At 46.9% G+C, this 27077-nt stretch overlaps 1 protein-coding gene across 3 annotated transcripts; it reads left to right on the plus strand.

The window, feature by feature from the left end:
* Positions 1-4140: 4140 nt before the first annotated feature.
* On the plus strand, positions 4141-26669 carry LOC133376335 (flap endonuclease 1-like). 3 transcript variants are annotated; one of them, XM_061608266.1, is made up of 11 exons: positions 4141-4312; positions 9497-9587; positions 10465-10588; positions 11219-11255; positions 11468-11553; positions 13382-13515; positions 15688-15748; positions 16618-16749; positions 19760-19911; positions 23465-23612; positions 26038-26663. In XM_061608266.1, exons 1-11 carry the CDS (start codon positions 4231-4233, stop codon positions 26107-26109), a joined length of 1119 nt encoding a protein of 372 aa, XP_061464250.1. In that variant the 5' UTR covers positions 4141-4230; the 3' UTR covers positions 26110-26663. The 3 variants fall into 3 exon arrangements, with proteins under 3 accessions (XP_061464250.1, XP_061464259.1, XP_061464269.1); XM_061608275.1 differs by having other exon boundaries at positions 10465-10567; positions 26038-26662; XM_061608285.1 differs by lacking the exon at positions 23465-23612 and having other exon boundaries at positions 26038-26669.
* The last annotated feature ends 408 nt before the right edge of the window (positions 26670-27077 follow it).

Genomic DNA, 27077 nt, shown 5'->3' on the forward strand with positions numbered 1-27077 from the left:
AGCAACGAATTTGCCAGGCACTATATTGTAATGAGCACGACTCAAACTTTAACTGGAAATACATTTTATTGAGTTCACTCAGGAATCCCTTGATATGATCAACACCTACACATCAATCAAACATTTCAGTACTCTGAACCAAGGTACTCAAGCTTAGAATTGCAGCACACCTCAAACCACACTCTCTCCAATCTAAAAGCCCTCCCATAATTTAATCTCCCATCCTACATCAACAATCCACTCACATGTCTACACACCATGAGAACTAGCCAAAGCTAAATAAATACAAGCAAGCAGTGAGAGCCAGTGTGGTGTAGCAGTTAAGGTGTTGGACTATGACCTGGGAGACCAGGGTTCGAATCCCCACATAGCCATGAAGCTCCCTGGGTGACCTTGGGCCAGTCACTGCCTCTCAGCCTCATGAAAACCCTATTCAGAGGGTCACCGTAAGTCAGAATCGACATGAAGGCTGTACAAAAAAAAAAAAAAAGCACACAGTGTGCACCCCTCCCCTAAATAAAACATACCAAGCACTCCTGGGGGAGAGGCAGAATCTATCCTCAATAACAGTCTCTCATCCACCTTTCCAACATACTAGGCAATGACAATTCCCATGTCTCTCCCCAGAGGGACCAAAACCTATCCAAATATTAAGCTTTCCCCCTAAAAAGAGTCAGGAATCAGTAGTACCTTACAGAAAACAAAATAAAGTATGTTTGCTCCAAAAAAGCTCAGGTTGTTTAAGATCAGGGGATGTTTGCATGGCCATCAGACCCCCCTCAGTTGGGAATCATAGAATTGTACAGTTGGAAGGGGCTTATAAGGCCACTGAGTCCAACCCCCTGCTCAATGCAGGAATCCAAATTAAAGCATCCCTGAAAGGTGGCTGTTCAGCTGCCTCTTCAATACCTCCAGGGTTGGAGAGCCTACCACCTCCCTAGGTCATTGGTTCCATTGTTGTACCACCCTAACAGGAGGTTTTTCCTGATGTTCAGCTGAAGTCTGGCTTCCTGCAACTTGAGGCCATTATTCTGTGTCCTGCACTCTGGGGCAATCGAGAAGAGATCCCAGCCCTCGTCTGTGTGACAACCTTTCAAGGAGTTGAAGAGTGCTATCATATCTCCCCTCAGTCTTCTCTTCTCAAGGCTAAATATGCCCAGTTCTTTCAGTCTCTCCTCATAGGGATTTGTTTCCAGTCCCGATCATTCTTGTTACCTTCTTCTGAACCTGTTCCAGTTTGTCTGTATCCTTCTTAAAATGTGGTATCCAGAACTAGACATAGTACTCAAGATTAGGCCTAATCGGTGCCAAAAAGACGAAAACTAGTACTTCACACTATTTGTATTCTGTTAATGCAGCCTAAAATAGCATTTGCCTTTTTTGCAGCCACATCAAACTGTTGGCTGATATTCAGCTTGTGATCAACAACAATTCCAAGATCCTATCTAGGTCCATCTAGCTCAGTATCATCTACTACACTGACTGGCAGTGGCTCTCCAGGGTTTGAGGCAGGCATCTCTCAGTCCTATCTGGAGCTGCTGGGGATTGAGGCTGGGAGCTATGGCCCTTCCCCATATTCAAGTAGCTTTCCCCCCTTCAGAAGGCTGTTTTGGACTACATCACCCATCAGATCATACTGGCTAGGGCTGATGGGAATTGGTAGTCCAAAACAGCTGGAGGGCACCGGGTGTGTGTGAGGAAGGCTGCTTTAAGACTAAGGCTGTAATCCAACATGCACACTCTCATTTTAATCAGTGGGACTTACTTCAAAGTACACATTTATTTATTTATTTATTTGTTGGATTGATTGATTGATATCCCGCCCTTCCTCCCAGCAGGAGCCCAGGGCGGCAAACAGAAACGCTAAAAACACTTTAAAACATCATAAAAACAGACCTTAAAATACATTAAAACAAAACAACTTTAAAAACATTTTTAAAAAGAAAAAAAAGCTTTAAAAACATCTTTTAAAAAAGGGGTAAAAACATATTTAAAAAAAATATATTAAAAGCAATTCTAACACAGACGCGGACTGGGATAGGTCTCAACTTAAAAGGCTTGTTGAAAGAGGAAGGTCTTCAAAAGGTGCTGAAAAGATAGCAGAGATGGCGCCTGCCTAATATTCAAGGGGAGGGAATTCCACAGGGAAGGTGCCACCACACTAAAGGTCCGTTTCCTATATCGTGCAGAACGAACCTCCTGATAAGATGGTATCTGCAGGAGGCCCTCACCTGCAGAATGCAGTGATCAACTGGGCATATAAGGGGTAAGACGGTCTTTCAGGTAACCTGGTCCTGAACTGTATAGAGCTTTGTACACCAAAACCAGAACCTCGAACTTGGCGCAGTAGGAAATGGGCAGCCAGTGCAATTCTTTCAGCAGCGGGGTGACTTGCTGGCGACACCCTGCCCCAGTGAGCATCTCGCCGCCGCATTTTGCACGAGCTGCAGCTTCCGGACCAACATGATTAAGATTGTAATTGTAACACGTTTGTATTGGCACCAGCTGTCTTGGACCACGGCTCACCCAGGTACATGAAGTTATTCCTAAATTAGCAAAGCATATGAACTCTGACATTACCAACCTGCCACGAATCGTTCTCCCCCTTTTGTCAAAGCATGTTTACACACAAGAGGAAGCTGCCTTATACTGAGTCAGACCATTGGTCCATCAGGCTTAATATTATGTACACTGACTGGCAGCAGCTCCAGAGTTTCAGGCAGGGAGTCTCTCGCAGGCCTACTTGGAGATGCTAGAGGGGACTGTCCTTGGGACCTTCTGCTTCCAAAACAGCTGCTTTAATGCAGAGCTGCGACCCTTCTCCCATATGCAGTTGCTGGGGAAGTGGGAGGAATGCGGGATAATTGTCACTTTCTCAGGGCAGGGACCTTTCTCTTAATGCCAGCTGCCTGCTCCTCCTCTGTCTCTCTTTTGGCTCTTTTCAAAACATGCCTACATGCAAAACCGCTCCTTCTATGGGGTGGGCCATAGTTCAGTGGAGAGCCCACCTTCAACCCTCAGCGTCTTTAAGTAAGGCTGGGCATGTCCTGTCTGAAACCTTGGAGAGCCGCTGCTGGTCAGTGTAGAGAGTACTGAGTTAGATGGACCAATGGTCTGACTCCGTATAAGGCAGGTTCCTGTGTTCCTCTAGCACAGCCTTTCCCAACCAGTGTGCCTCCAGATGTTGTTGGACCACAACTCCCATCAGCCTCAGCCAGCATTGCCAATGGTCAGGAAAGATGGGAATTGTGGTCCAACAACATCTGGAGGCACACTGGTTGGGAAAGGCTGCTCTAGCAAGAGAAGGCTTGTCATACTGCAAGCGCCTCAGGGCAGAGACCAGCCTGCCTTCTTTGCTGATGTCCCTCAGTCTCCCCCATTGCCCCGTGCCAGCCATTACAATGATTGTAGGTTGTGACTGGGTGCAATCCAATATCCAAATAAAAAGAAACCTGCATTAAAACATTAATTTTAACAATGGAATGCTCTGGCTATGTTTATAATTATAGATTACAACATAAAACACAGCGCAGCAGCATCAAATGAGATACACGCTTTTAAAAAAATTAATAAATTTATATTGTGCCCTTCCTCCCAGAAGGAGCCCAGGATGGCAAATAAAAACACTAAAAAAACACTAAAACATCTTAAAAACAGACTTTAAAATATATTAAAACATCTTTTTAAAAGCTTTCCACAGGGTAGGTGCCACCACTCTAAGGTCCCTTTCCTATGTTGTGCAGAATGGACCTCCTGATAAGATGGTATCTGCAGGAGGCCCTCACCTGCAGAGCGTGCAGTATATAAGGGATAAGACGGTCTTCCAGGTATCCTGGTCCCAAGCTGTATAGGGCTTTGTACATCAAAACTAGAACCTTGAACTTGGCCCAATATCTAATGGGCAGCCAGTGCAATTCTTTTAGCAGGGGGCGACATGTTGGTGACATGTTGCCCCAGTGAGGATCTCAACGCCATATTTCGCATGGATTGAAGTGGCTGGAGGGAGAGGCCCTCTGCACATGTTCAGCGGCGGCGCTCTTAGGTGCCTGGGCTTAGCCGTCATAGCGGACAGGGCTGCTTTTCCGGCGAGGTCCCTGCTGGGCCAGCGCTCTGCTTCCGCGCGCTCCCGGTTCCAGCCGCTCGGCTCGGCTGGCTCGGCTCCTCCTCCGCCGCCGCCCGACTTAGCCCCAGAGGCAGGGCGCGCCTGTCCGGGCGTGCTGGGCATCGGCCATGGGGATCTCCAAGCTGGCCGAGCTGATCAAAGACTATGCACCGGACGCCGTGAGCTCCGTCCGCCTGGAAGAGTACCGAGGTGAGCTGCGCCGCCGCTTTCCCCGCCCGTCCCGGGGAGCCAGCGAGATCGGGGGCAGGAAAGTGGGGAAAGGGAAAGCGGGGGGGATCGAGCAGCCCCTGCCCTTTGCGAAAAGCGCGAAATTGGGTGGACATAAGTTAAAGCCCCAGGTTTGCCGAGCCGGGGTGAGAACAGAGATTGACTCTGAGCATATGCAGAGTGCCTGTCCCTGCAACCCTTTCATAGGTCCTCCTATGCAATAGCGGGACCGAGTGTGAGCATATGCAGAACACCTTTCCTCCGGCTGTTTCATGGTCCTTCCTCCCCCACACGAAACGACCACCCGTTGGAAACGAGGCACAGCTGTGGCTCGCCCCTGTGGTGTTTCGTGTAGGAGAAACCGCACGTCTGAAGGCGCCCGGGGAAGCGGGTCTATCCGAGAGTCCAAAGCAGGGCTGTGGGGCCAGCGGGCTTGGCTTGCTGGCCCCACACCTGGCTCCTGGCACCTCTTCTTTCAGAGAGGAAGGAGCGGGGGTGGCATGGCAGACCTCAGCTCCTACAGGAGCCCCCCCTCCTGTCTTTGGAAGGAAGGGGAGGAGAAGAGAGTGGAGCCGTCTTGGACTTTTCATGCGGGGGGGGCATCTTCAAACAGACAGACACACCTATGATGCACCACTGCCTGGGAGAAAACCCATTGAACTCAACAGGGTTTACGCCCAGGCAATCCTCTGGGTATGGTTTGAGTGCCACCTACACCAGCCTTTGACAACCTGGTGCCCTCCAGATGTTTTGAACTACAACTTCTATCACCCCCAGCCAGCACCTGCTCTGTGGTTGTAGTCCAAAGCATCTGGAAGGCACCAGGTTGGGGGAGGCTAACCCACACAAACATCATACCTTTTTATTGAATTCATTTGGAATAAAAATTCATCTTAGAAAAACAAACAGCCCATTCTACCCTGAAAAGAAGTTTGGAAATGGACCAAAACTTGCTCCTTTGCCACTTTCTTTAACAGTGGGTTCCATACGCCACCATCTTTTCAGTGTGTGCTTTGAGGCTTGGTGGAGGTTCTGTTCTGCATTGTTCTTGTTATTTGCTTTATATCCCGCTCTTCCTCCCAGAAGGAGCCCAGGGCGGCAACAAAAGCACTAAAAACTTTAAAACATCATAAACACAAACTTTAAAACACATTAAAACAAAACATCTTTAAAAACGTTTCTTAAAAAAAGCTTTCAAAACATCTTCCAAGATTAAAAATATTTTTAAAAAGAAGGTTTAAGAACATATTACAAAGCAATTCCAACACAGAAGCAGACTGGGATAAGGTCTCTGCTTAAAAGGCTTGTTGAAAGAGGAAGGTCTTCAACAGGCACCGAAAAGATAACAGAGATGGCGTCTGTCTAATGTTTAAGGGGAGGGAGTTCCACAGGGTCGGTGCCACCACACTAAAGGTCTGTTCCTGCGTTGTGCAGAACGGACCTCCTGATAAGATGGTATCTGCAGGAGGCCCTCACCTGCAGAGCACAGTGATTTGACTGGGTATATAAGGGATAAGATGGTCTTTCAGATATTAGTTCCATAGCCTGGAACTGGAAGGAATTATTTATTTAGTCCATTTATATCCCGCCATCCCAGAAGTCAAAGGGGTGTACATGCGGCTTCCCAGGTGGTCTCCAGTCCCAACACTGGCCAGGTCCAGACCTCCTTAGCCTCATCACGGTGGCTGCATCATGTGCTCTCATGCTGTTTCCTAACACACGTATGACTAATCAGGGTGTGACACTTTGTGTTGTCAGTTAAGTGGTAGCTGATCTGTGTTAAGCGAGCTTGCAGAGTTAAGATAAGGCTACCAATGGCTCCTAGCTGTGATGGCTATGCCCTCCCTCCTGTTGGAAGTGGGGCAAGAGCAACTCCTGTTTTGTTCTTTTGTTTATGTTCCAGAAGGGAGATAAAGTCAGGGTCCTCCTGGATGGATAGGCTTGACTACCTTTACCTGGGATGCTCTGACTGACTTCCTTATATCTTAGGGAAGCTTATCTGCCTCTCCTCCTTCCGCCCTTCCCTCTCTTCTCTTCTTTGACTGTCTGCATCATGTGCTCTCATGCTGTTTCCTAACACACGTATGACTAATCAGGGTGTGACACTTTGTGTTGTCAGTTAAGTGGTAGCTGATCTGTGTTAAGCGAGCTTGCAGAGTTAAGATAAGGCTACCAATGGCTCCTAGCTGTGATGGCTATGCCCTCCCTCCTGTTGGAAGTGGGGCAAGAGCAACTCCTGTTTTGTTCTTTTGTTTATGTTCCAGAAGGGAGATAAAGTCAGGGTCCTCCTGGATGGATAGGCTTGACTACCTTTACCTGTGATGCTCTGACTGACTTCCTTCCGTCATTAGACTGATACGTCAGCAAAGAAGGGGTTCTTTGCTGCCTCTATTGCGTCTGCAGAGTGCTGTCCCAGGAGGTTGTTCCAAGTGGTCCGAAGCCTGGTTGGTCCAGTTGCTCAGGAACCCTTGGAACAGTCTAAGGCCTCCTGTGACAAAGCACAGCAAAGCACTTTGCTGACAAAATCGAACATTTACAGAGCTTGATTCCGTACGCCGTGGACACAGTAAATGAAACAGAGTTGGCCAGTTGCAATCCGGTCAAATGGGATCGGTTTCGACCTCTTCCTTCTGAGGATGTGGACAAGGTGCTCTCGACTGTGAAGCCTACCACCTGTCTAACTGATCCTTGCCCATCGTGGCTCCTTGTGAGCTGCAAAGAGAAATTGGGCGAGGGGATTAAGGCGGTGGTCAATGCATCCTTGGAGGAGGGTGTAATGCCATTAGCACTCAAGGAGGCAATTGTAAAGCCCATCTTAAAGAAGTCCTCCTTGGATCCCCAAGTTTTGAATAACTTTTGCCCAATTTCGAACCTACCATTCCTGGGCAAGATCATTGAGCGAGTGGTGGCTAATCAGTTGTCGACACACTTGGATGAAACGGATTATTTGGATCCATACCAATCGGGTTTCAGGACTGGACATGGAACTGAAACAGCATTGGTCGCTCTGGTTGATGATATGAGGAGGGCATTAGATAGGGGAGAATTCACCTTTCTTGTCCTCCTCGATCTCTCAGCGGCTTTTGATACTGTCGACCACAGTATCCTTTTACATCGCCTGGAGGAATCGGGAATAGGAGGCACTGTTCTACGGTGGTTCCGTTCCTTTCTTTCCGACAGGCATCAACAGGTAGCATTGGGGGAGGAGGTTTCAGACCCTTGGCCTCTCAATTGTGGTGTGCCACAGGGCTCTATCCTCTCTCCCATGCTATTTAATATCTATATGAAGCCGCTGGGGACAATCATCAGGAGATTTGGGCTGCAGTGTCACCAATATGCGGATGACACTCAGCTCTATCTCTCGTTTAAATCTTCACCAGAGTCTGCTGTGGAGACCATGTCCAAGTGCCTGGAATCCGTGAGTGGATGGATGGGAAGGAACAGGCTGAAGTTGAGGCTGAAGTTGAATCCTGATAAGACTAAGGTGCTACTCGTGGGAGACAAGGGAAGGCTGGGAGATGTTGACCTGGTGTTCGATGGGGTGAAATTGCCCCTGAAGGACCAGGTCCGCAGCCTTGGGGTTGTTCTTGATTCCGGGCTGTCCATGGAGGCTCAGATTTCGGCAGTGAGCCGGGCAGCTTGGTATCAATTGCACCTCATTCGTAGACTGCAGCCCTACCTTCCTGCTCATCAGCTCCCACTGGTGGTACATGCCCTGGTCACCTCTCGGTTGGATTACTGTAATGCGCTCTACGTGGGGTTACCCTTGAAAACAGTCCGGAAATTACAACTTATACAGAATGCTGCGGCTCGACTGCTTAAAAACTGTCGCCGCCGGGAACACATCACCCCAGTGTTGTTCGACCTACACTGGCTTCCAGTTATTTTCCGGGCCCAATTCAAGGTGTTGGTATTAACCTTTAAATCCCTATACGGTCTCGGCCCAGTTTATCTTATGGAGCACCTTCAGCGCCACCAACCATGCCGCCCAGCAAGATCAGCCACACAGGACCTTCTCTCAATCCCGCCAACTAAAACAGCTAGGTTGGCGGGGACAAGAGAGAGGGCATTTTCAGTGGCGGCCCCCACTCTCTGGAACTCCCTCCCGTATGACCTTCGACATGCCCCTTCCCTGAATGTATTCCGCCAAGCTTTGAAGACCTGGCTCTTCAGACAGGCCTTCGGGACTTACGGGGAGGGTTAAATTTTTACGACCAATAGCCTACTACTCTGTACTGGAACTGTTTTATTGTTTTATTGTTATATTGTATTTTATTATGTATTTTATTATGATGTAATGTATTGTTGTTAAATTGTACGTCGCCTAGAGTGGCCATTGGCCAGATAGGCGACCCACAAATTAAATTATTATTATTATTATTATTATTATTATTATTATTATGTCTTAAGGGAAGCTTGTCTGCCCCTCCTCTTTACGCTCTTCTCTCTCTTCTCTTCTTTGACTGTCTGAGAGAGAGGAGACACCTTTGTCTCTGCTGTGTCTCCTAGCCATGGGGGCAACTCCCACACCTGGGCGTTAGGTCTCCAACTTATCTAGTTAGGTAGAACTAGGTATGCCTTTCTACCTACTATGTATTTCTATAAATAAAGTAGCTTTTCTTATTTTACTAAGTCTTACGTCTCAGTGATCTCAATGCAGGGCAAAAGCCTGCTTTCTTAGGTAAACGCACACACTGGCACACGGACATTTCAGACCGCTGTTGTTCTCTGCTTAACAAATATACCAATTTACACAACAACACCTCCACAGTCTGAATAACAGTAGCTGGAAACTGCTCTTGAGCTCAGGAGTTGCTTGTACGCTTCCCAGAAGAGGCATCTGGTTGGCCACTGTGAGAACAGGCTGCTGGCCTAGATGGGCTGCGGGTCTAATCAAGCTGGCTCTTATGTAAAGCTTTGGGAACTGGGTGAGTGGATGTGAAAGCTTGGGAGCCAGTTGTGTGCCTCTTTCCTTGGCGATAGGAAGGGTGGAAGGTGTGGCCATGACTTAAGGTTAGTGACAAAAGTGGGAAGGTAAGTGGGATGAACAATTATTTCCTCCTGAAAATAATTGGGGTGGTTACATCTGCATCCCATCCTATCTGCGGCTCTGCTTAGGAAGCGGCAATAACCTTTGCCTTCCCCCTCCCCTCCTGCTTGGTTTAGGCCGTGTGGTGGCCTTGGATACCTCCGTGGCCATCTACCAGTTCCACACAGCCATGCCAGAGATCATCAACCGCCACGGGCAAAATATCAGGTGAGCAATTGCAAGCAAATAAAAAAGATGAATGTTTGTTTATTTAAAAGCATTTTAAAATGTAAATGTACTGCCTTCAAGTCGATTCCGACTTACGGCGACCCTATGAATAGGGTTTTCATGAGGCTGAGAGGCAGTGACTGGCCCAAGGTCACCCAGAGAGCTTCATGGCTTTGTGGGGCTTCGAACCCTAGTCTCCCAGGTCCTAGTCCAGCACCTTAACCACTGCACCACACTGGCTCTCAAAAAGCATTTATTAACTGCTTAATATTTTTTAAAAATTTCTGATGTACAACATAGAAAGAATAAACCATATTTTAAAAAAACACAGATACAACATGCAACTAGTAAACATTGGTATAAAAGCATACGGAAACAAATAAAAACAGGAATTCAGGAAATTCCAACAAAAAACATGTGCAATCTTATGAGTCAGGGAAAGACTGGGCAAAAAGATTTGTCTTTCAAGATGTTTGAAACAACTAATGGTTGCTGGTTCCCATCTGGCCGAGGGAAGGGCATTCCAGAATACAGGACAATTGCAGAAAGTGCCTGCTTTGGGGTCACTGCCTTGTGATACTCTGTAGTGTGTGGTACCACAAGCAGAATTTCCCTAGACGATCTAAGAGTGAACTGACAGGTCTTGCAAGTTTCTCTCACTTTCCAGGGCAATTATGGCTCCAGCTAGTTGTTAAGTTGTTGCCCCCAAGTCCCCCCCCTGGACCCTTCCCCAGTGGCAGTGAGGCATCGGTAGGGGTCCTACCTCAGAGCTTTGCCACTGTCTTCCTGCTCTCCCCTTATCCCCATCCCTGGTTCCTTCCATGGGCCTGCTTTGCTCTGCCCCCTCTCCACTCCACGGCTTGGTCTTCTTTTTCAGAGCGTTGCAGGGGCTGTTCTACCGGACGTTTCATCTGCTGGAAAATGGCATCAAACCGGTGTTTGTGTTCGATGGGAAACCCCCGGACCTCAAGCAGAGAGTGGTTCGTCAGAGAGAATCCCTGGTGTGCCCAGAGGGGTGGGAGGATGAAACCCAAACCTGACATGACGTCATGTTTTGTCTGGAGAAGGGCAGTGCTTCAAAGGAGTAAGGAGCTTAAAGTGGGCTCCTGATTGTTCCTTTGCTGGAGCAAGGCGTGCTCCTCTCCACCCTTCAGCTGATGGGTGGTGGGAGCGCAGCTTGTTCTAGGAGTGGAAGCGCCGTCCATTCAGTGGAAACTACGTCTCCCTCCCAGCACTGCTCCTTGAAGCTGCTTTGTGTTGCTTCTTTAAGCCTCTGAAGATTGGAGCAGCGTGCAGCTGTTTGAAAGCCCATTGCAAGCAGCCTTGCAAAGGGCTTTCAGACAACCCTGTGCTGCACTTTGAAGTCCCGACAATTGGGACTTTGAAGCTCAGCATCTCCTGGTGTCACTATGATGTCAGGTGATTGACAGGTGGGCAGCCTCGCTCACCCATCAAATTTCACATACCAGGGGTCGAGGTGATAACGATGTAGCCTGCTGGTCAGAAAAGGTTCCCCACCCTGGTCTACAGGAAAGGGCTCAGGGTGTCCTAGGGATTAGAGGGCATGTGGGGAAAGGAGCTCAGGAAAGGGAGAAGCAGTTCTGTAACTCTGTGCTCTTTCTCCCCTGCAGTTGGCCAAACGGGCCGCAGCCAGGAGGAAAGCTGCAGGTAAAACCATTCTGGACTCCCCCACAGTACCCCTACTGGTGGGTCACTGCCACTGCCCCTTTCAATGGTGGTGGTGGTGGTGGTGTGTTATGTTAGCACTGGAGCATGCTGGATCAGGCCAGGGGGCCCATCTAGTCCAGCATCCTGCTGTCACAGTGGCCAACTGGATACCCCATTGGGAAGCGTCCTGAAGCTGTCCTTGATTCTTTCAGATTCTACCACGGGTGAAGAACCACAACAGCTCCCAAAGAGAGACTGGGAGACCCTGTTGAGCTGCTTGGGAGTTCCCTATGTGCAGGTAACAGAGGCGTCCTCTGGGGGTGGATGGGTGACACTTCTGTGGGTCTCCATTTCTGCCTCTCCAGTGGGGGGAAAGTTAGTCTGCTGTTGAAACAATGTGAAGTTGCCACCCTGGGCTCCTACTGGGAGGAAGGGTGGGATATAATTTTTTTAAAATTATTATTATTATTATTATTATTATTGACTCATAGAATCATAGAGTAGAGTTGGAAGGGGCCTATAAGGCCATCAAGTCCAACCCCCTGCTCAATGCAGGAATCCAAATCAAAGCATTCCTGACAGATGGCTGTCCAGCTGCCTCTTGAATGCCTCCAGTGTCGGAGAGCCCACTACCTGTCTAGGTAATTGGTTCCATTGTCGTATGGCTCTAACAGTTAGGAAGTTTTTCCTGATGTCCAGTCAAAATCTGGCTTCCTGCAACATTATTCCGTGTCCTGCACTCTAGGATGATCGAGAAGAGATCCCGGCCCTCCTCTATGTGACAACCTTTCATGTCCTTGAAGAGTGCTATCCTATCTTCCCTCAGTCTTCCCTTCTCCAGCCTAAACATGCCCAGTTCTTCCAGTCTCTCCTCATGGGGCTTGGTTTCCAGTCCCCTGATCATCCTTGTTGCCCTCCCACCCCCTCCCATCTATTTTGGAGCCCCTTTAGCAGTGGGGTGGGGGTGGTAGGCAGAGATAGTTGTAACAAAAGCTCCTGCCTAGCTTAGGCATTGCACCCAGGGCAATATCTTTTCTACCCTTTGCTATGGCTTTAAAGAAGAGTTAGACCAATTCATGGAGGGCTATCAGTGTCTGCCATCCACAGTAGCTATGCTCGCGCTCCACTCTCAGAGGCAGCATGTTTCTGAGCGTCAGTTGCTGGAAACAGTAGGAAAGGAGAGGGCCCTTGTCCTGGGGTCCTGCTGGTGGGCTTCCCAGAAGAGGCATCTGGTTGGCCACTGTGAGAAGAGGATGCCGGACTGTGATGGGCCCCCTTGGCCTGATCCAGCCATAGGGCTTGTCTTATGTCCTTAACCTGTTGCCCTCCAAATGTTTTGACTACTCCTCTCATCAGCCCCAGCATACTGTGGACATGCTGGCTGGAGCTGATGGGAGATGTAGTCTAGAGGGCACCAGGTTGGTGAAGGTTGAAATCTGCCTCTCTGCCTTCAGGGTGAGCATTAGACATTAGTGTGGCAATATTCTGTGCATCAGCTGTTAACCTACAGGAGAGTGATGATGGGAAAATAATAGTCTGTGTCTGTGTTAGAATTGCTTTAATATGTTTTCTTCAACAATATGTTTTTAACCCTTTTTTAAAAGATGTTTTTAATGCTTTTAAAAAAATGTTTTTAGTGTTGTTTTGTTTTAATGTATTATAAGGTCTTTTTGTGATGTGTTAAAGTGTTTTTAGCATTTCTGTTTGCCGCCCTGGGCTCCTGCGGGGTGGAAGGGCGGGATATAAATCAAATAATGATGATGATGATGATGATGATAATAATAAAGCCTTTTGGGGGCTTTTTGCCCCCTGGGGCATTTATTCAACACCATTAGAGTCGCATTAATCCATGTTGCAGCTTCCTGCACTGAGCAGGGGGTTGGACTTGATGGCCTTATAGGCCCCTTCCAACTCTACTATTCTATGATTCTATGATTCTTTGTTTCTGTCTCTGTATAATGTTATGTTTTATAGTGTTGGTCTTTGACCGTAATAAGTAATTGATTGGTTGATTGACATTAGACACAGAAATGCATTCACATTTCTGTATCTAATGCAGTATATTTATGTAACTTCACTACAGGGGTCTACTCTCTCCCCACCCCTTCTCTCTGTCTTGGTCTAAGGCTCCAGCCGAGGCGGAAGCGACTTGTGCAGCTCTGGTGAAGTCTGGGCACGCCTGGTGCACGGCCACAGAGGACATGGATGCGCTGCCCTTTGGAAGCTCACGCCTCCTGCGGCATCTTAATGTTAAGAAGCGGTGAGCATTCTGGACATGAGAAGAAACAATGTAATCCCTGGGCATGTGCAGCGTGTCCTAACTCCCACAGATCCGAGGCAGAGAGCAAGTGGAAAAGACTTCCAAGAGCGTATCACTTCCAAACAGGCTTGAGCCCTAAAATGTTTATTTTAGAAGCAAGTCACTGAGCAGGTGGCGTTATATGTGAGGGGTCACAACCTGTTAGGGAGGCAACAATTGTTTGGAGTTAATGGCACCTTGCAGGAAGTTTTAGATACAACCTAATGAAACATAATAATTTTTACTCTCCCTCTGTTCAGCTTATCTGACCCTGTCTCTATAGCTGTTTCCTCTTCATGTTTCCCAAGAATCTGAGTTGGCCTAATGTTGCAAATGTTGCAACACACATTTGCAACAGGATATATTTCAATACATAGGGTTGCCATCCTTTCCTTCTGGTGCTGCTCCTCTGCTCTTGACAATAGTTTTTCCACACATAACTTTAGCAGGTGATACTGTTCCTGCAACTGAAAATGGTGAGAAAAGTCTCAACGGTTAAATTTCAGTGGGTTAAGGCAAGGATTATTGTTAAAGCTTAGGAGCAGTAAAAAAAAGTGTTAGCTCTAAACATGAGCTGACATCACAGCTCTGCTGGCTTATTTATTTAATAAATTTATATGCCACTTTTCAGGGAAAAGCCATGTGTTTTCAACCTGCCTTTCTATAGCTTTGTCAGGACTAGGCAAAGTGCACTCTTGTGAATGCTTCCTGTGTTCACAATGCCAGTTCACCAAGAATCAATCCACTGGCAAATAAATTCAAGTTTTTATTTTTAATTCATTTTTTAAATTCTGCTTTTTATGGTATTCACCCTTAGGTGGCTTATGAGCCTATCAATAATAAAGTCACAAATTATTAACAAAGCAAACCAACAAGAACATCAAAATAACAAGTAGAGAAAAGCTTTATTAAAACACCATGCCACAAAATTTCTCAAAGGCAAAGAGGAACGAATATGTTTTTTAAGGGTCTTCTAATAGCCAGCAAAAGCCATGGGAGGCATTACGTATCTCCTCAGCATCAGCATGTTGAAAGGTTAAGAACGGGATGGGGGTTAAGCTGGCGCTTTCTAGTAATGACTCCATGCGACTCTGTGAGTTGTGTAAATTTGTATATTTGTTAGCAGAGAACAACAGTGGTCTGAAATGTGTGTGTGCCAGTGTGTGTGTTTACCTAAGAAAGCAGGCTTTTACCCTGCATTGAGATCACTGAGACTTGAGACTTAGTAAAATAAGAAAAGCTACTTTATTTAAAGAAATACATAGTAGATAGAAAGGCATACCTACTTCTAACTAACTACGTTGGAGGTGTAACGACCAGGTGTGGGAGTCAGCCCCATGCTCGGAGAGAGCAGAGACAAAAGGGATGTCTCCTGTCTCTCGGACACTCAGAGGACAAAGGAGTGGAAAGGGCGGAAGGAGAGGGAGCAGATAAGCTTCCCTAAGACATATCAGTCTAGAGATGGAAGGAAGTCAGTCAGAGCATCCCAGGTAAAGGTAGTCAAGCCTATCCATCCAGGAGGACCCTGACTTTATCTCCCTTCTGGAACATAAACAAAAGAACAAAACAGGAGTTGCTCTTGCCCCACTTCCAACAGGAGGGAGGGCATAGCCATCACAGCTAGGAGCCATTGGTAGCCTTATCTTAACTCTGCAAGCTCGCTTAACACAGATCAGCTACCACTTAACTGACAACACAAAGTGTCACACCCTGATTAGTCATACGTGTGTTAGGAAACAGCATGAGAGCACATGATGCAGACAGTCAAAGAAGAGAAGAGAGGGAAGGGCGGAAGGAGGAGAGGCAGATAAGCTTCCCTAAGACATAAGGAAGTCAATCAGAGCATCGCAGGTAAAGGTAACCAAGCCTATCCATCCAGGAGGACCCTCACTCTATCTCCCTTCTGGAACATAAACAAAAGAACAAAACAGGAGTTGCTCTTGCCCCACTTCCAACATGAGTGTAATGAGTAGCCAAGCCATTCAAGAAACCTCTGGTGGAATGTGCCATTGAATGGGGAGGGAGGTCTTCCGTGGCTGGCCAGTGTGGGACAGGACAGAGAGGAGAGCAGGCAGGTCTCTTCTTTCTTTCCTTTCCTGAGTTGGTCCTGTGTGATTTGCTTTGCTTCTCTAGTGTCTTCGAAGAGATCTCCTTGCCTGTACTTCTGCAAAAGCTGGGCATAACTCAAGAGCAGGTAAGGGGAGGCGTGAGGGGAGGGGGTTGGTTTAATTTCCAGTGTCCAGCCCCCTTGCTCCACTGAGTTAGCACTGCTGAAACGACAGTTCAAGGGAAAGCGTCCTTCAACTCTGGCAAGCACAAAGACAACATAGACTCAGTGACCATGTTTACAGCTTCCCCCTCTGGCTAGCTCTGATGTGATCTTATGCCATCCCTTCTTCCTCTCGCCACATGCCAGGCCCCAAATTTGACCCCTCACCACACCAGGATCAGCTGTAGTTTCTTCATCACTGTGGGGGTACACAGACTGGCCTTGCGTGTGGTTCAGGCTGCTGGCACAGCAGCTCATCAACGTAGAAATGTGGGTTGCTCCAGGGTTAGGGGAGCCAATTCGAATTCCCAAGACGAGTGACCTCGTCTGTGTATCTCGTTGCAGAGAGGAGACAGGCGCAGGCAACGTGCTGGACTTCCACAGGGCTTAGTCTTGGGCCCGCTGCGTTCTTTTTGACCAGCCGGTTTTGTTGCTTTGGACCAAATTGTCACATTTATGCCTATGATGTCCGGTTGGGTTGCTCTGCTGCAAATTTGCCATCTTCTGTGATCTCCAGTGTTGCTTATCTCAGCTTTTCCCAGCCTGGCGCCCTCCAGATGTTGTAGATTACAGTTCCCAGCAGCCCACAACATCTGGAGGGCATCAGGATGGGGAAGGCTGGCTTTCAGTGTTGTTTGCAATTTCCTCCTGGGTGTCATCAGAGCGGAGAGGCGCAGGGAGGAAACTGTGGCATTGCAGAAGCAGAACTGCGAATGGTTGCTCATTTTGCTCTATGAAATGATGTTGGCGTCTTTCTCCCTCCTCCTGCCATCCCTGCCCTCTTCTGAATGCAGTTTGTGGACCTCTGCATCCTGCTGGGCTGTGATTACTGTGAAAAGATCCGAGGCATTGGCCCAAAAAAGGCTCTGAAGCTGTTGCAGAAGCATGAGAACATTGAGCACATCTTGCAGTCCTCCAGTCCTCAGGTAACAGCACTGTATCTCCTCTGTATTTGAGTCTAAGAGAGAGAGCTGATTGTTGGAAGTGGGGCAAGAGCAACTCCTGTTTTGTTCTTTTGTTTAAGCTCCAGAAGGAAGATAGAGCTCGGGTCCTCCAGATGGAGAGGCTTGTTCACCTTTTACCTGTGATGCTCTGACTGACTTCCTTCTGTCGCTAGGCTGTGACGCCTTTAGGGAAGCTTACCTGCCCCTCCTCCTTCCGCCCTTTCCATTCCTTTCTTCTCCGGCTGTCCACGAGAGAGGAGACATCCCTTTGTCTCTCTCTCTCCGAGCATGGGGATGACTCCCAAGCCTGGGCGTTGCACCTCCAACGTAGCTAGTTAGTTAGAACTAGGTATGCCTTTTCTATCTACTATGTATTTCTCTAAATAAAGTAGCTTTTCTTATTTTACTGTCTCCAGTCTCAGTAATGCTGTTGCGGGGTAAAAGCCTGCTTTCTTAGGCAAACGCACGCACACGCTGGCACACTTGCATTTCAACATCTGCTGTTACTCTCTGCTGCTGTGGTGCTGCTTTTAAATGAAATTAAGCAACACAACTACACACAGCGCAACAATTGGCACCTTACTGTTTTTAGGTATGCACTTAAAAAACAACAACTTAGGTACACACCTAAGCATACAGACTCCTCTGGCACAGTTCTCTGTTTTAATTGCCCAGCTGGTGTGCTTTTTTTAACAACAGCTGAACCCACAGGAAATTAGCAGGTGAAGCGTTTACTGCTATGGAAATAATCAACGGGAAAAAACAACACCTGTTAAATTTCTGTGCTCCAGACTGTTGCTAAAAGCACAGGAGTTGAGACAGTAAAAAAAAGTGGCAACCTTAAACATGCTGGCTTAATGAACTCAAAGGTGAAATTGCTGATCTGCTAACTAAAATATGTAACTTGTCCCTCGGGTCCTCCTCCGTGCCTGAGGACTGGAAAGTGGCAAATGTAACGCCAATCTTCAAAAAGGGATCCAGAGGGGATCCCGGAAATTACAGGCCAGTTAGCTTAACTTCTGTCCCTGGAAAACTGGTAGAAAGTATGATTAAAGCTAGATTAACTAAGCACATAGAAGAACAAGCCTTGCTGAAGCAGAGCCAGCATGGCTTCTGCAAGGGAAAGTCCTGTCTCAGTAACCTATTAGAATTCTTTGAGAGTGTCAACAAGCATATAGATCGAGGTGATCCAGTGGACATAGTGTACTTAGACTTTCAAAAAGCGTTTGACAAGGTACCTCACCAAAGGCTTCTGAGGAAGCTTAGCAGTCATGGAATAAGAGGAGAGGTCCTCTTGTGGATAAGGAATTGGTTAAGAAGCAGAAAGCAGAGAGTAGGAATAAACGGACAGTTCTCCCAATGGAGGGCTGTAGAAAGTGGAGTCCCTCAAGGATCGGTATTGGGACCTGTACTTTTCAACTTGTTCATTAATGACCTAGAATTAGGAGTGAGCAGTGAAGTGGCCAAGTTTGCTGATGACACTAAATTGTTCAGGGTTGTTAAAACAAAAAGGGATTGCGAAGAGCTCCAAAAAGACCTCTCCAAACTGAGTGAATGGGCGGAAAAATGGCAAATGCAATTCAATATAAACAAGTGTAAAATTATGCATATTGGAGCAAAAAATCTTAATTTCACATATACGCTCATGGGGTCTGAACTGGCAGTGACCGACCAGGAGAGAGACCTCGGGGTTGTAGTGGCCAGCACGATGAAAATGTCGACCCAGTGTGCGGCAGCTGTGAAAAAGGCAAATTCCATGCTAGCGATAATTAGGAAAGGTATTGAAAATAAAACAGCCGATATCATAATGCCGTTGTAGAAATCTATGGTGCGGCCGCATTTGGAATACTGTGTACAGTTCTGGTCGCCTCATCTCAAAAAGGATATGATAGAGTTGGAAAAGGTTCAGAAGAGGGCAACCAGAATGATCAAGGGGATGGAGCGACTCCCTTACGAAGAAAGGTTGCAGCATTTGGGGCTTTTTAGTTTAGAGAAAAGGCGGGTCAGAGGAGACATGATAGAAGTGTATAAAATTATGCATGGCATTGAGAAAGTGGATAGAGAAAAGTTCTTCTCCCTCTCTCATAATACTAGAACTCGTGGACATTCAAAGAAGCTGAATGTTGGAAGATTCAGGACAGACAAAAGGAAGTACTTCTTTACTCAGCGCATAGTTAAACTATGGAATTTGCTCCCACAAGATGCAGTAATGGCCACCAGCTTGGATGGCTTTAAAAGAAGATTAGACAAATTCATGGAGGACAGGGCTATCAATGGCTACTAGCTGTGATGGCTGTGCTCTGCTACCCTAGTCAGAGGCAGCATGCTTCTGAAAACCAGTTGCCAGAAGCCTCAGGAGGGGAGAGTGTTCTTGCACTCGGGTCCTGCTTGCGGGCTTCCCCCAGGCACCTTGTTGGCCACTGTGAGAACAGGATGCTGGACTAGATGGGCCACTGGCCTGATCCAGCAGGCTCTTCTTATGTTCTTATGTTCTTAACTCTGCTTGTGTATATGAGTCTAAGAGGGATTCTTTGCACCTGATCATTTTTAGGTACATACTTTAAAAAAATACATAGGTGTACTGTGTACCTAAGCATATGCACTTAAAAAATACTTTAAATATATACACACAGACACAACAGCTCACTGGCAGATCATGCAGAAGGTCCCAGGTTCAGTCCTCCAGTAAGGTTAGGGAAAGATTCCCTGCCTGAAACCTTGGAGAGAGCTGTTGCCAGTCAGAGTAGACTGGCAGGAGGGGGGAGTCCTGCAGCAGGGGGGGCACCACAAAAAATGCCCTTTCCCACTCGGGTAGCCACCCATCTAACGCCTGACTAAGGGCCTCCATTGCCAGTCCCGATTGGCAAGTCTATTTGGGCAAAGATGTTCCTGCTCCTGCAACTGGCACTGGCCTCAGATTGGGGCAGGGGGTGAAGGCCGTGGAACTTTCCCTCTTGCAGGTTGATACTGAAGACCTTCCTTCTCTTTGCAGAAACACAAGTTGCCTGGAAACTGGCCCTTGGAACAGACGCGGCAGCTCTTTCTGCAGCCGGAGGTGGCGGAGATGAGCCAGGTGGCCCTAGAGTGGAAGGAGCCTGACGAGGAGCGGCTGGTGCAATTCCTTGCACATGAGAAGCACATGAAGTGAGTGTTGCTGCCCTGGTGTGCCGTAGCAAACAAGTTAAGGAGAACAACTGTAGAAAGGATATAGATCAGGGGTGGCCCTCCAGGTGCCGCTGGTCTATAAGCCTTTTAGGTTGAGACCTATCCCAGTCTGAGTCTGTGTTAGAGTTGCCTAATATGTTTTTTAATAATGTTTTTAACCCTTTTAAAAAGTTGTTTTTTAAAAAATGTTTTTAACGCTGTTCTGTTTTAATGTATTTTAAGACCTGTTTTTATGATGTTTTAAAGTGTTTTTAGCGCTTTGTTGCCTCCCTGGGCTCCTGCTGGGAGGAAGGGCGGGATATGAATCAAATAATAAATAAATAAATAAATAAACTCTCATCAGCTCTGGCCGTTGGCCATGCTGGTTGGGGCTGATTGGGGTTGGAGTCCAGCAATATCTGGAGGGTGGCCCCCTGATACAGATAAACAAAATCAGTGTTTATCTGAACAGAAAGAACTAGCAATGATCCATAAGCGTACTAATCAAAAAATTTTTTGTGTGTGAAAATAACATTTCATAATAAATGGGGGGGGGGAGAAACTGAACACACTTCGATCTAATGGGTCTTCCTCAGCGGTGCAATTAAACATTGCACATTTGCAACCTCTCAAGCTACCACGTTTGGGGAGCAGTATAGGGGGAGGAAAGTAACGTTTTGTATATTAAAATTTTGGCAGTGCCAGGATCTGAAAAATACATTTAAAAATATTTTACTCACACATCCAGAGCATATAGCTCCAGACACATCAATGCAAATGGCCAATTTACGAAAATATAAATAGGTGTAGGATTTATATTCTCATTAAAAGGGAGTCAAACTCCAGGGGAAGGCAGTACAATGTCCAGAGGGCCATAGAAGGAAAATATGTACAGAAGGTTCTAGCCCCATATAAAGGCTGGATCAAAAATTATGAAATTAAAAAATATAGAAATTATAGTGTCTGATCATCTGCACTATACATTTAAAGCAGTATTATACCACTTTAAACAGTCATGGCTTCCCCTAATGAATCCCAGAAACTTTAGTTTGTAGAACGAGTTGAGAGTTGCTAGGAGACCCCTCTTCCTTTCACAGAGCTATGATTCCCAAAGTTTCCTGGGAAGAAGGATGGATTATTAAACAACTCTGGGAATTGTAGCTCTGTGAGAGCAGTAGAGGTCTCCTAACAACTCTCAGCACTCTTAACAAACTACAGTTCCCAGATTTGGGCAGGGGAGGGGGAGTCATGACTGCCTAATGTGGTATCTTACTGCTTTAAATGTATAGCACAGATGGGGGTCTAATCAATGAACAAAAACCTTAGACTCAAAAACTTGTAGGTAAAAAAACTGAATTAAATTGAATTTACTTTTGGCACTCAATCAAAAAATCCCAGTGGAATATATCCATCTGTCTACTGTTAAAAATGAAGCTGGGGTAACTTAATTAACTCTGTTTTCACTCTTAATCAGATTTCATGGAGGATAAGAGTATCAAAGGCTGCCAGCCACAATAGCTATGCTCTGCCTCCATGGTCAGAGATAGTATGCTTCTGAATACCCATTGCTGGAAACCACACGGCAGGGAGAGCGCTCTTGTGTTTAGGTCCTCCTTGCGGGCTTTGCATTGGGGCATCTGGTTGGCTGCTGTGAGAACAGGATGCTGGACTAGATGGGCCACTGGCCTGATCCAGCAGGCTCTTCTGATGTTCTGATGATGGAAATGCTTTGATTTGGATTCCTGCATTGAGCAGGGGGTTGGACTTGATGGCCTTATAGGCCCCTTCCAACTCTACTATTCTATGATTCTATGCTGGGGCCGATGGAAGGACAGATGTGCTAGCTGAGGCGGATGGGAATTGTGGTCCAAACAGCCGGAGGGCACCTGGTTGGTGAAGGCAGGCTTAGATGACTTTAAAACAGGTATGGGGAACTTTTGCCCCTTCAGATGTCATCTGAACTACAATTCCCATCAGCCCCAGCAAGCATGACCAATGGTCAGGGATGATGGGAGGTGGAGTTCAGCAACATCTGGGGGGGTAAAAGGTTCCCCACATTGGAGGTCTGGCTAGACAGGATAGCTAAATGGCATCTATGAATGCCAGCTGTTGGGGATGGGGTGGAGGCAGGCTGCTAACCTTCACGTGTTCTTTACGGGCTTCCTAGAAGCCACTGTTCAAAACATCCAGATCAGGGGCAGGGCACTTATTTATTTATTTATTTATTTTATTAGATTTTTAAACCGCCCTATAGCTTTCTAGCTCTCAGGGCGGTGTACAAAAAGGTAAAAACAGATTAAAATACAATAAACATGATAACAATACACTGTAAAATATAAAAACAAAATCAAGACAAAGACAAATTAAAATAAAATTAAATTAAAATGCCTGGGCAAAGAGGTAGGTCTTTACCTGGCGCCGAAAAGATAACAAAGAAGGCGCCAGGCGTATCTCATCAGGGAGGGCGTTCCATAACTCGGGGGCCACCACTGAGAAGGCCCTAGCTCTGGTTATTACTCTCCGGGCCTCCATATGCGTTGGAACCCGGAGAAGGGCCTTCGATGTCAAACGTAGTGAACGGGCAGGTATATAGCGGGAGAGGCGTTCCACCAGGTATTGCGGTCCAGTGCCGTTAAGGGCTTTATAGGTAAGAACCAACACTTTGAATCTGGCCCAGAAACATATTGGTAGCCAGTGCAGCTGGGCCAGGACAGGGGTTATATGATCATATTTTTTAATCCCAGTAAGAACTCTGGCCGCAGCATTCTGCACCAGCTGAAGTTTCCGAACCGTCTTCAGAGGTAACTCTACATAGAGTGCATTACAGTAGTCCAATCTAGAGGTTACCAGAGCATGGATAACTGTGGCAAGGTTCTCCCTGTCCAGATAGGGTCGTAGTTGGGCTACCAGCCGAAGCCCCCTAGACAGACCACAGCTCTCAACATCGCTGACTACTGGCCATCCTTCCTGGGGCTCATGGGAGCTGGAGTCCAGCAACATCTGGAGAACCATAGGTTTCCCAGCCCAGATCCAGATGCTCAATTCACCAGATGAATGTCTAATGGGACTGCTCTTTCATCCCTAGAACTGCCTCCTTGGCTTAAGAAGAAGGTATTGTTTCTCTCTGGAATAATCTGAGATACAGGAGCCCTTTTTACATCCACCCACGTGCATGCCATCTTCTAGGCACCACAGAAGCAATGTGCAGGCTGCTCTAGCCTGGGTGTGAGTCATTTCACAACAGCTGGTGCTTGGAATAGGAGCACAAGGATGTATTTTGGGGGAACGGCCGTAGGTCTGTGGTAGAGCATCTGTTTTGCAAGCAGGTCAAAGTTCAATCCCTGGCGTTTGATCAACTCCCAATCTTAAACCTGGGGAGCCGCTGCCAGTCAGTGCAGACAGTATGGAGCTAGATGGACCAATGGGCTGATTCAGTATAAGGCTTCTCAGGTTTCTTGAAAAAGACTGGTCTTCTTGGCTGTATTTCCTGGCCTTCCCTCCGTTTCCCTTGTTATCTGCTATGGCGAGCCTTTGACGTGAGCCCGTTTCACAGTGAGAAGCGTGTTCGTGGACGAATTGAAAAGTGGCGGAAGACCAGCCAGAAGAGCACCCAGCCCCAGTCACCTGGCCCCGTCGCTAAGGGCAGCAGGAGGCAGCAGAAGGTGAAGGAGTTCTTCCAGGTCAAGAAACGGCCACACAAGGTTAGAAGAGGGTCCTTTGCAAGGCAAAAAGAGGATTCATGAGGCAACTGAATGGCGGAAGTGACATACTGGCCACATTCACAATGTACATTTATTCCACTATTGTTCCACTTTAAACAGTCATGGTTTCTCCCAAAGAATCCTGGGAAGTGTAGTTTGTGAAGGGTGCTGAGAGTTGTTTGGAAAGCCGTATTCCCCTTACAGACCTGCAGTTCCCAGAGTTCTCTGGGAAGAAGGACTGACTGTTAAACCACTCTGACCACTGCAGCTCTGGGAGGGGAATAGGAGTCTCCTAACAGCTCTCAGCACCCTTCACAAACTACACTTCCCAGGATTCTTTGGGGGAAGCCATGAGTATTTCAAGTGGAGTTTTAGTGCAGTACATGTACAGCGTGAATGTGGCCACTGTCAATGCAGTGATGCACAATGGGCCAAAGATCCTAATGCCCCAGAAAATAGGGTCTGAATTGGCTGTGCCCACCCAGGAAAGAGATCATGGGATGTTGGTGGTGAAAATGTTGGCTTGGTTTGCAGCGTCTGTGAGAGAGACAAAAGTGATTGTTAGGAGTTATCAGGGAATGGACCAAAAATAAAACCACCAAATAATCTTTGTGCCACTATTTCAGGTCTGTGCCATGCCCATTCATGGAAGGCCGGGTGTGGTTTGGACAGATTCACAGTAGATAGTTATGAGTCTGGGGAAAGGGGTCAGTTCTGGCCTAGAGCACAACGACACGGAAGGGACGTGAAAAGGGTGTTTGAGCATTGTACGGAGTGGATGGAGATAGTTTTTCTCACCTGCAAAGTACTAGAACCTGGGATCATCCAACGAAATTGATAGGCTGTACATTCAGGGCAAACACAGGGAAGTAGGTTTATTGCAGAAAAAAACAATTTAGATTATGGCCTTCACTGCTGCTGGCTGTCGGTTGTGACGTCTGCTGCTCTGAAAAGAGTTAACACAAATTCATGGAGGGTCTATCTACTGGCTGCCCTCACTGGTAGGAGATAAAGCCACTCTCATTGGAGCTCCAGGTGTATGCAAATGGATTTCTGTGCACCTGTTTCCGTGTACACAGCCAACATGGGCATCACTGCTAAAACTCAAACCACATTTGGAGGCAGTGTTCCAGATGCTAGGGGCTGCTCCCATTTCGTCTTGCTTGGATTCTTCCAAGGGGCCTGTGCACTCCTGGGCTTGACAGACTGTTTGGATCTGTCCGAACTGAACTAGGTGATTCTTACATTCCTATGGGGCAGGCAGAATGGGGGTGTGGAAGGTCTCTTGGTCGTAGCGGGAACATCTTGCCACCCTCAGCTCCTACTTGGAGGCAGGGCAGGAACGCCTGCAGCACTGGCAGACTGGAGAAGACCTGCCCTGGGCGTGAGACCTGAACAACTGGGTGCTTGCTTGCTTGCTTGCTCGCCCCTTTGGGTTGTTGTCCCTTGAGACAGCTGAAGTCCCTGGTAAGTGCTGCAAGGACTGGGACCCCTGCCTGGCCCTGGCTCCAGAGAGAGGCTGCAGTTCATCTTGCAGCCTCCTGCATCAGCTGCTGGCCGGGTCAGGAGGCATCAAAGCCCAGCTGGCCTTGGGTGGTGAGTCTACCGCTAGCGGGGTCACCACCAAAGGGAATTGTCCCTTGGGGAGTTCTGAGGGCAAGGGCACTACCCCCTCCTGTTTCTTTTGTTTTTTAACGAATCTAGAAGAGATTGATAGTGGGGAGGGCATGTGGTGCATGTGTAGTTCCGGCAAAGGGTGAGAGCCTGTGCAGTAAACTGAATGATAGGAGAAGGTCTTCAGATGCCTTCATTGTGAGAGTCTGCAACTGGTAGAAGGCTGGCCCTCCCTGGGTGTGAGATGGGGGGGGGGAGTAGATGTGCCCTGTATGAAAGATATTGAGTGGGTCTGACTGTTCCCAGTTCTCTCAGAGGTCTACTGGGATAACTGGTTCAGGCAGGTTTAGTCTGTGTTAGAATTGCTTTTAATATGTTTTCTTTAATATGTTTTTAACCCTTTTTTTAAAAGATGTTTTTAAAGCTTTTTTAAAAAAAAGTGTTTAATGTTGTTTTGTTTTAATGTGTTTTAAGGTCTTTTTAGGATGTTTTAAAGTGTTTTTAGCATTTCTGTTTGCTGCCCTGGGCTCCTGCTGGGAGGAAAGGCGGGATATAAATAAAATAATAAATAAATAAATAGAAATATCTTATTGGGTATGTTCACAGGACACTGTTTACATGTTTGTAAAATGGAGTAATGATGATTGGAGGGTGAATGAGAATAGCTGCCATAGCACACTTTGTTCTGTAAGGTGTGCTGGACAAGATTAGAAGCAATAATTACTACATTCTTTGTCCTGCTCGTTACTGTCAAAAAAGTCTCATGTCAGAGTTGTGCAGCTCAGTCTGACTTGGCCATTCTTCTCTATAGGAACCAAACTCTCAGCCTTGCAGGAAGAGGAAGAAATCCCAGGAACAGTCAGAAACGGCAGTGGGGACTTGAGCAAGTAGCTCCCCTTCACTCCAGCTTGTGAGACCCGCATGCCAGCAAGGCCGCTTGAACATTGTTACCTAGGTGTCCAGTCTTGCTGGCATCCTGGGCATTTATTTTTTCTTTTTAACAAAAATTATATACCATTTACTTGACAGAAAAGCTTTAAGTGGTTTATAAAGAACAATCTAAAACATTCATTAAAAATACCTATAAAAGCAAACGTGAAAAGCAAGTCACCATAGCCTTTTGTAAAAAATAAAGATAAAATCTGGAATTTTAGAACAATTGGATGTAATAAAATTAGATTTTAAATATTACATGTGAAATGTGTCTGGGTAGACTTTCTGGAAGAAAAATGCTTTGAGCAGGCACCAAAACAATACAGTGAAGGTGCCTGTCTAATATTAATGACCATTAACTGCTTCGCTCTTTCAGCTTTGCTCTATAGGTGACTGTGCAAGGCAGGAGTCTTTGATAGAGGAAGCAAATCCTGACAGGCACTGGCTGCCCTATAAAGTCACGTTCATTGATTGGGGGGAGCAAGAGCTCCAGGTGTATGCAAATGGCTTTCTGTGCACACAGCCAACTCAGGCATGCATCTCTGCTGGGCTGCTCTTTGGCCCTAGCAAGAACAAAAACATATTTTCAAACAGGTGCTGTCCTGCTAATAAACTGATCAGCAGTTGCCCTGCATCTCTTAAGGTCTGGATCCTTCACCTCCTTTTTGCACATAGAACTGTGTTGGCACCTGCAGTTTTGCATTTGGCACTCTGTGTAAAATACAGTCTGGACTTAGGATCCCTTTTCAGTTTGTACATGATGCCCACCTTTGCTCCCTAAGTCCACCCCTCATGCCTCCCCTGTCCTGTTCTCTTGCCTCTTCTGTGTGCTTGTTTTACTTTCTTCGGGGCTAGTCAGAGACCTGAAGGGGACACTAAGCTGTTTATTCTGATAATTTTTCTGCTTTTTTGCAATTT

Source organism: Rhineura floridana, chromosome 1 (assembly GCF_030035675.1).
Source record: "Rhineura floridana isolate rRhiFlo1 chromosome 1, rRhiFlo1.hap2, whole genome shotgun sequence".
Taxonomy (NCBI): Eukaryota; Metazoa; Chordata; class Lepidosauria; order Squamata; family Rhineuridae; genus Rhineura; species Rhineura floridana.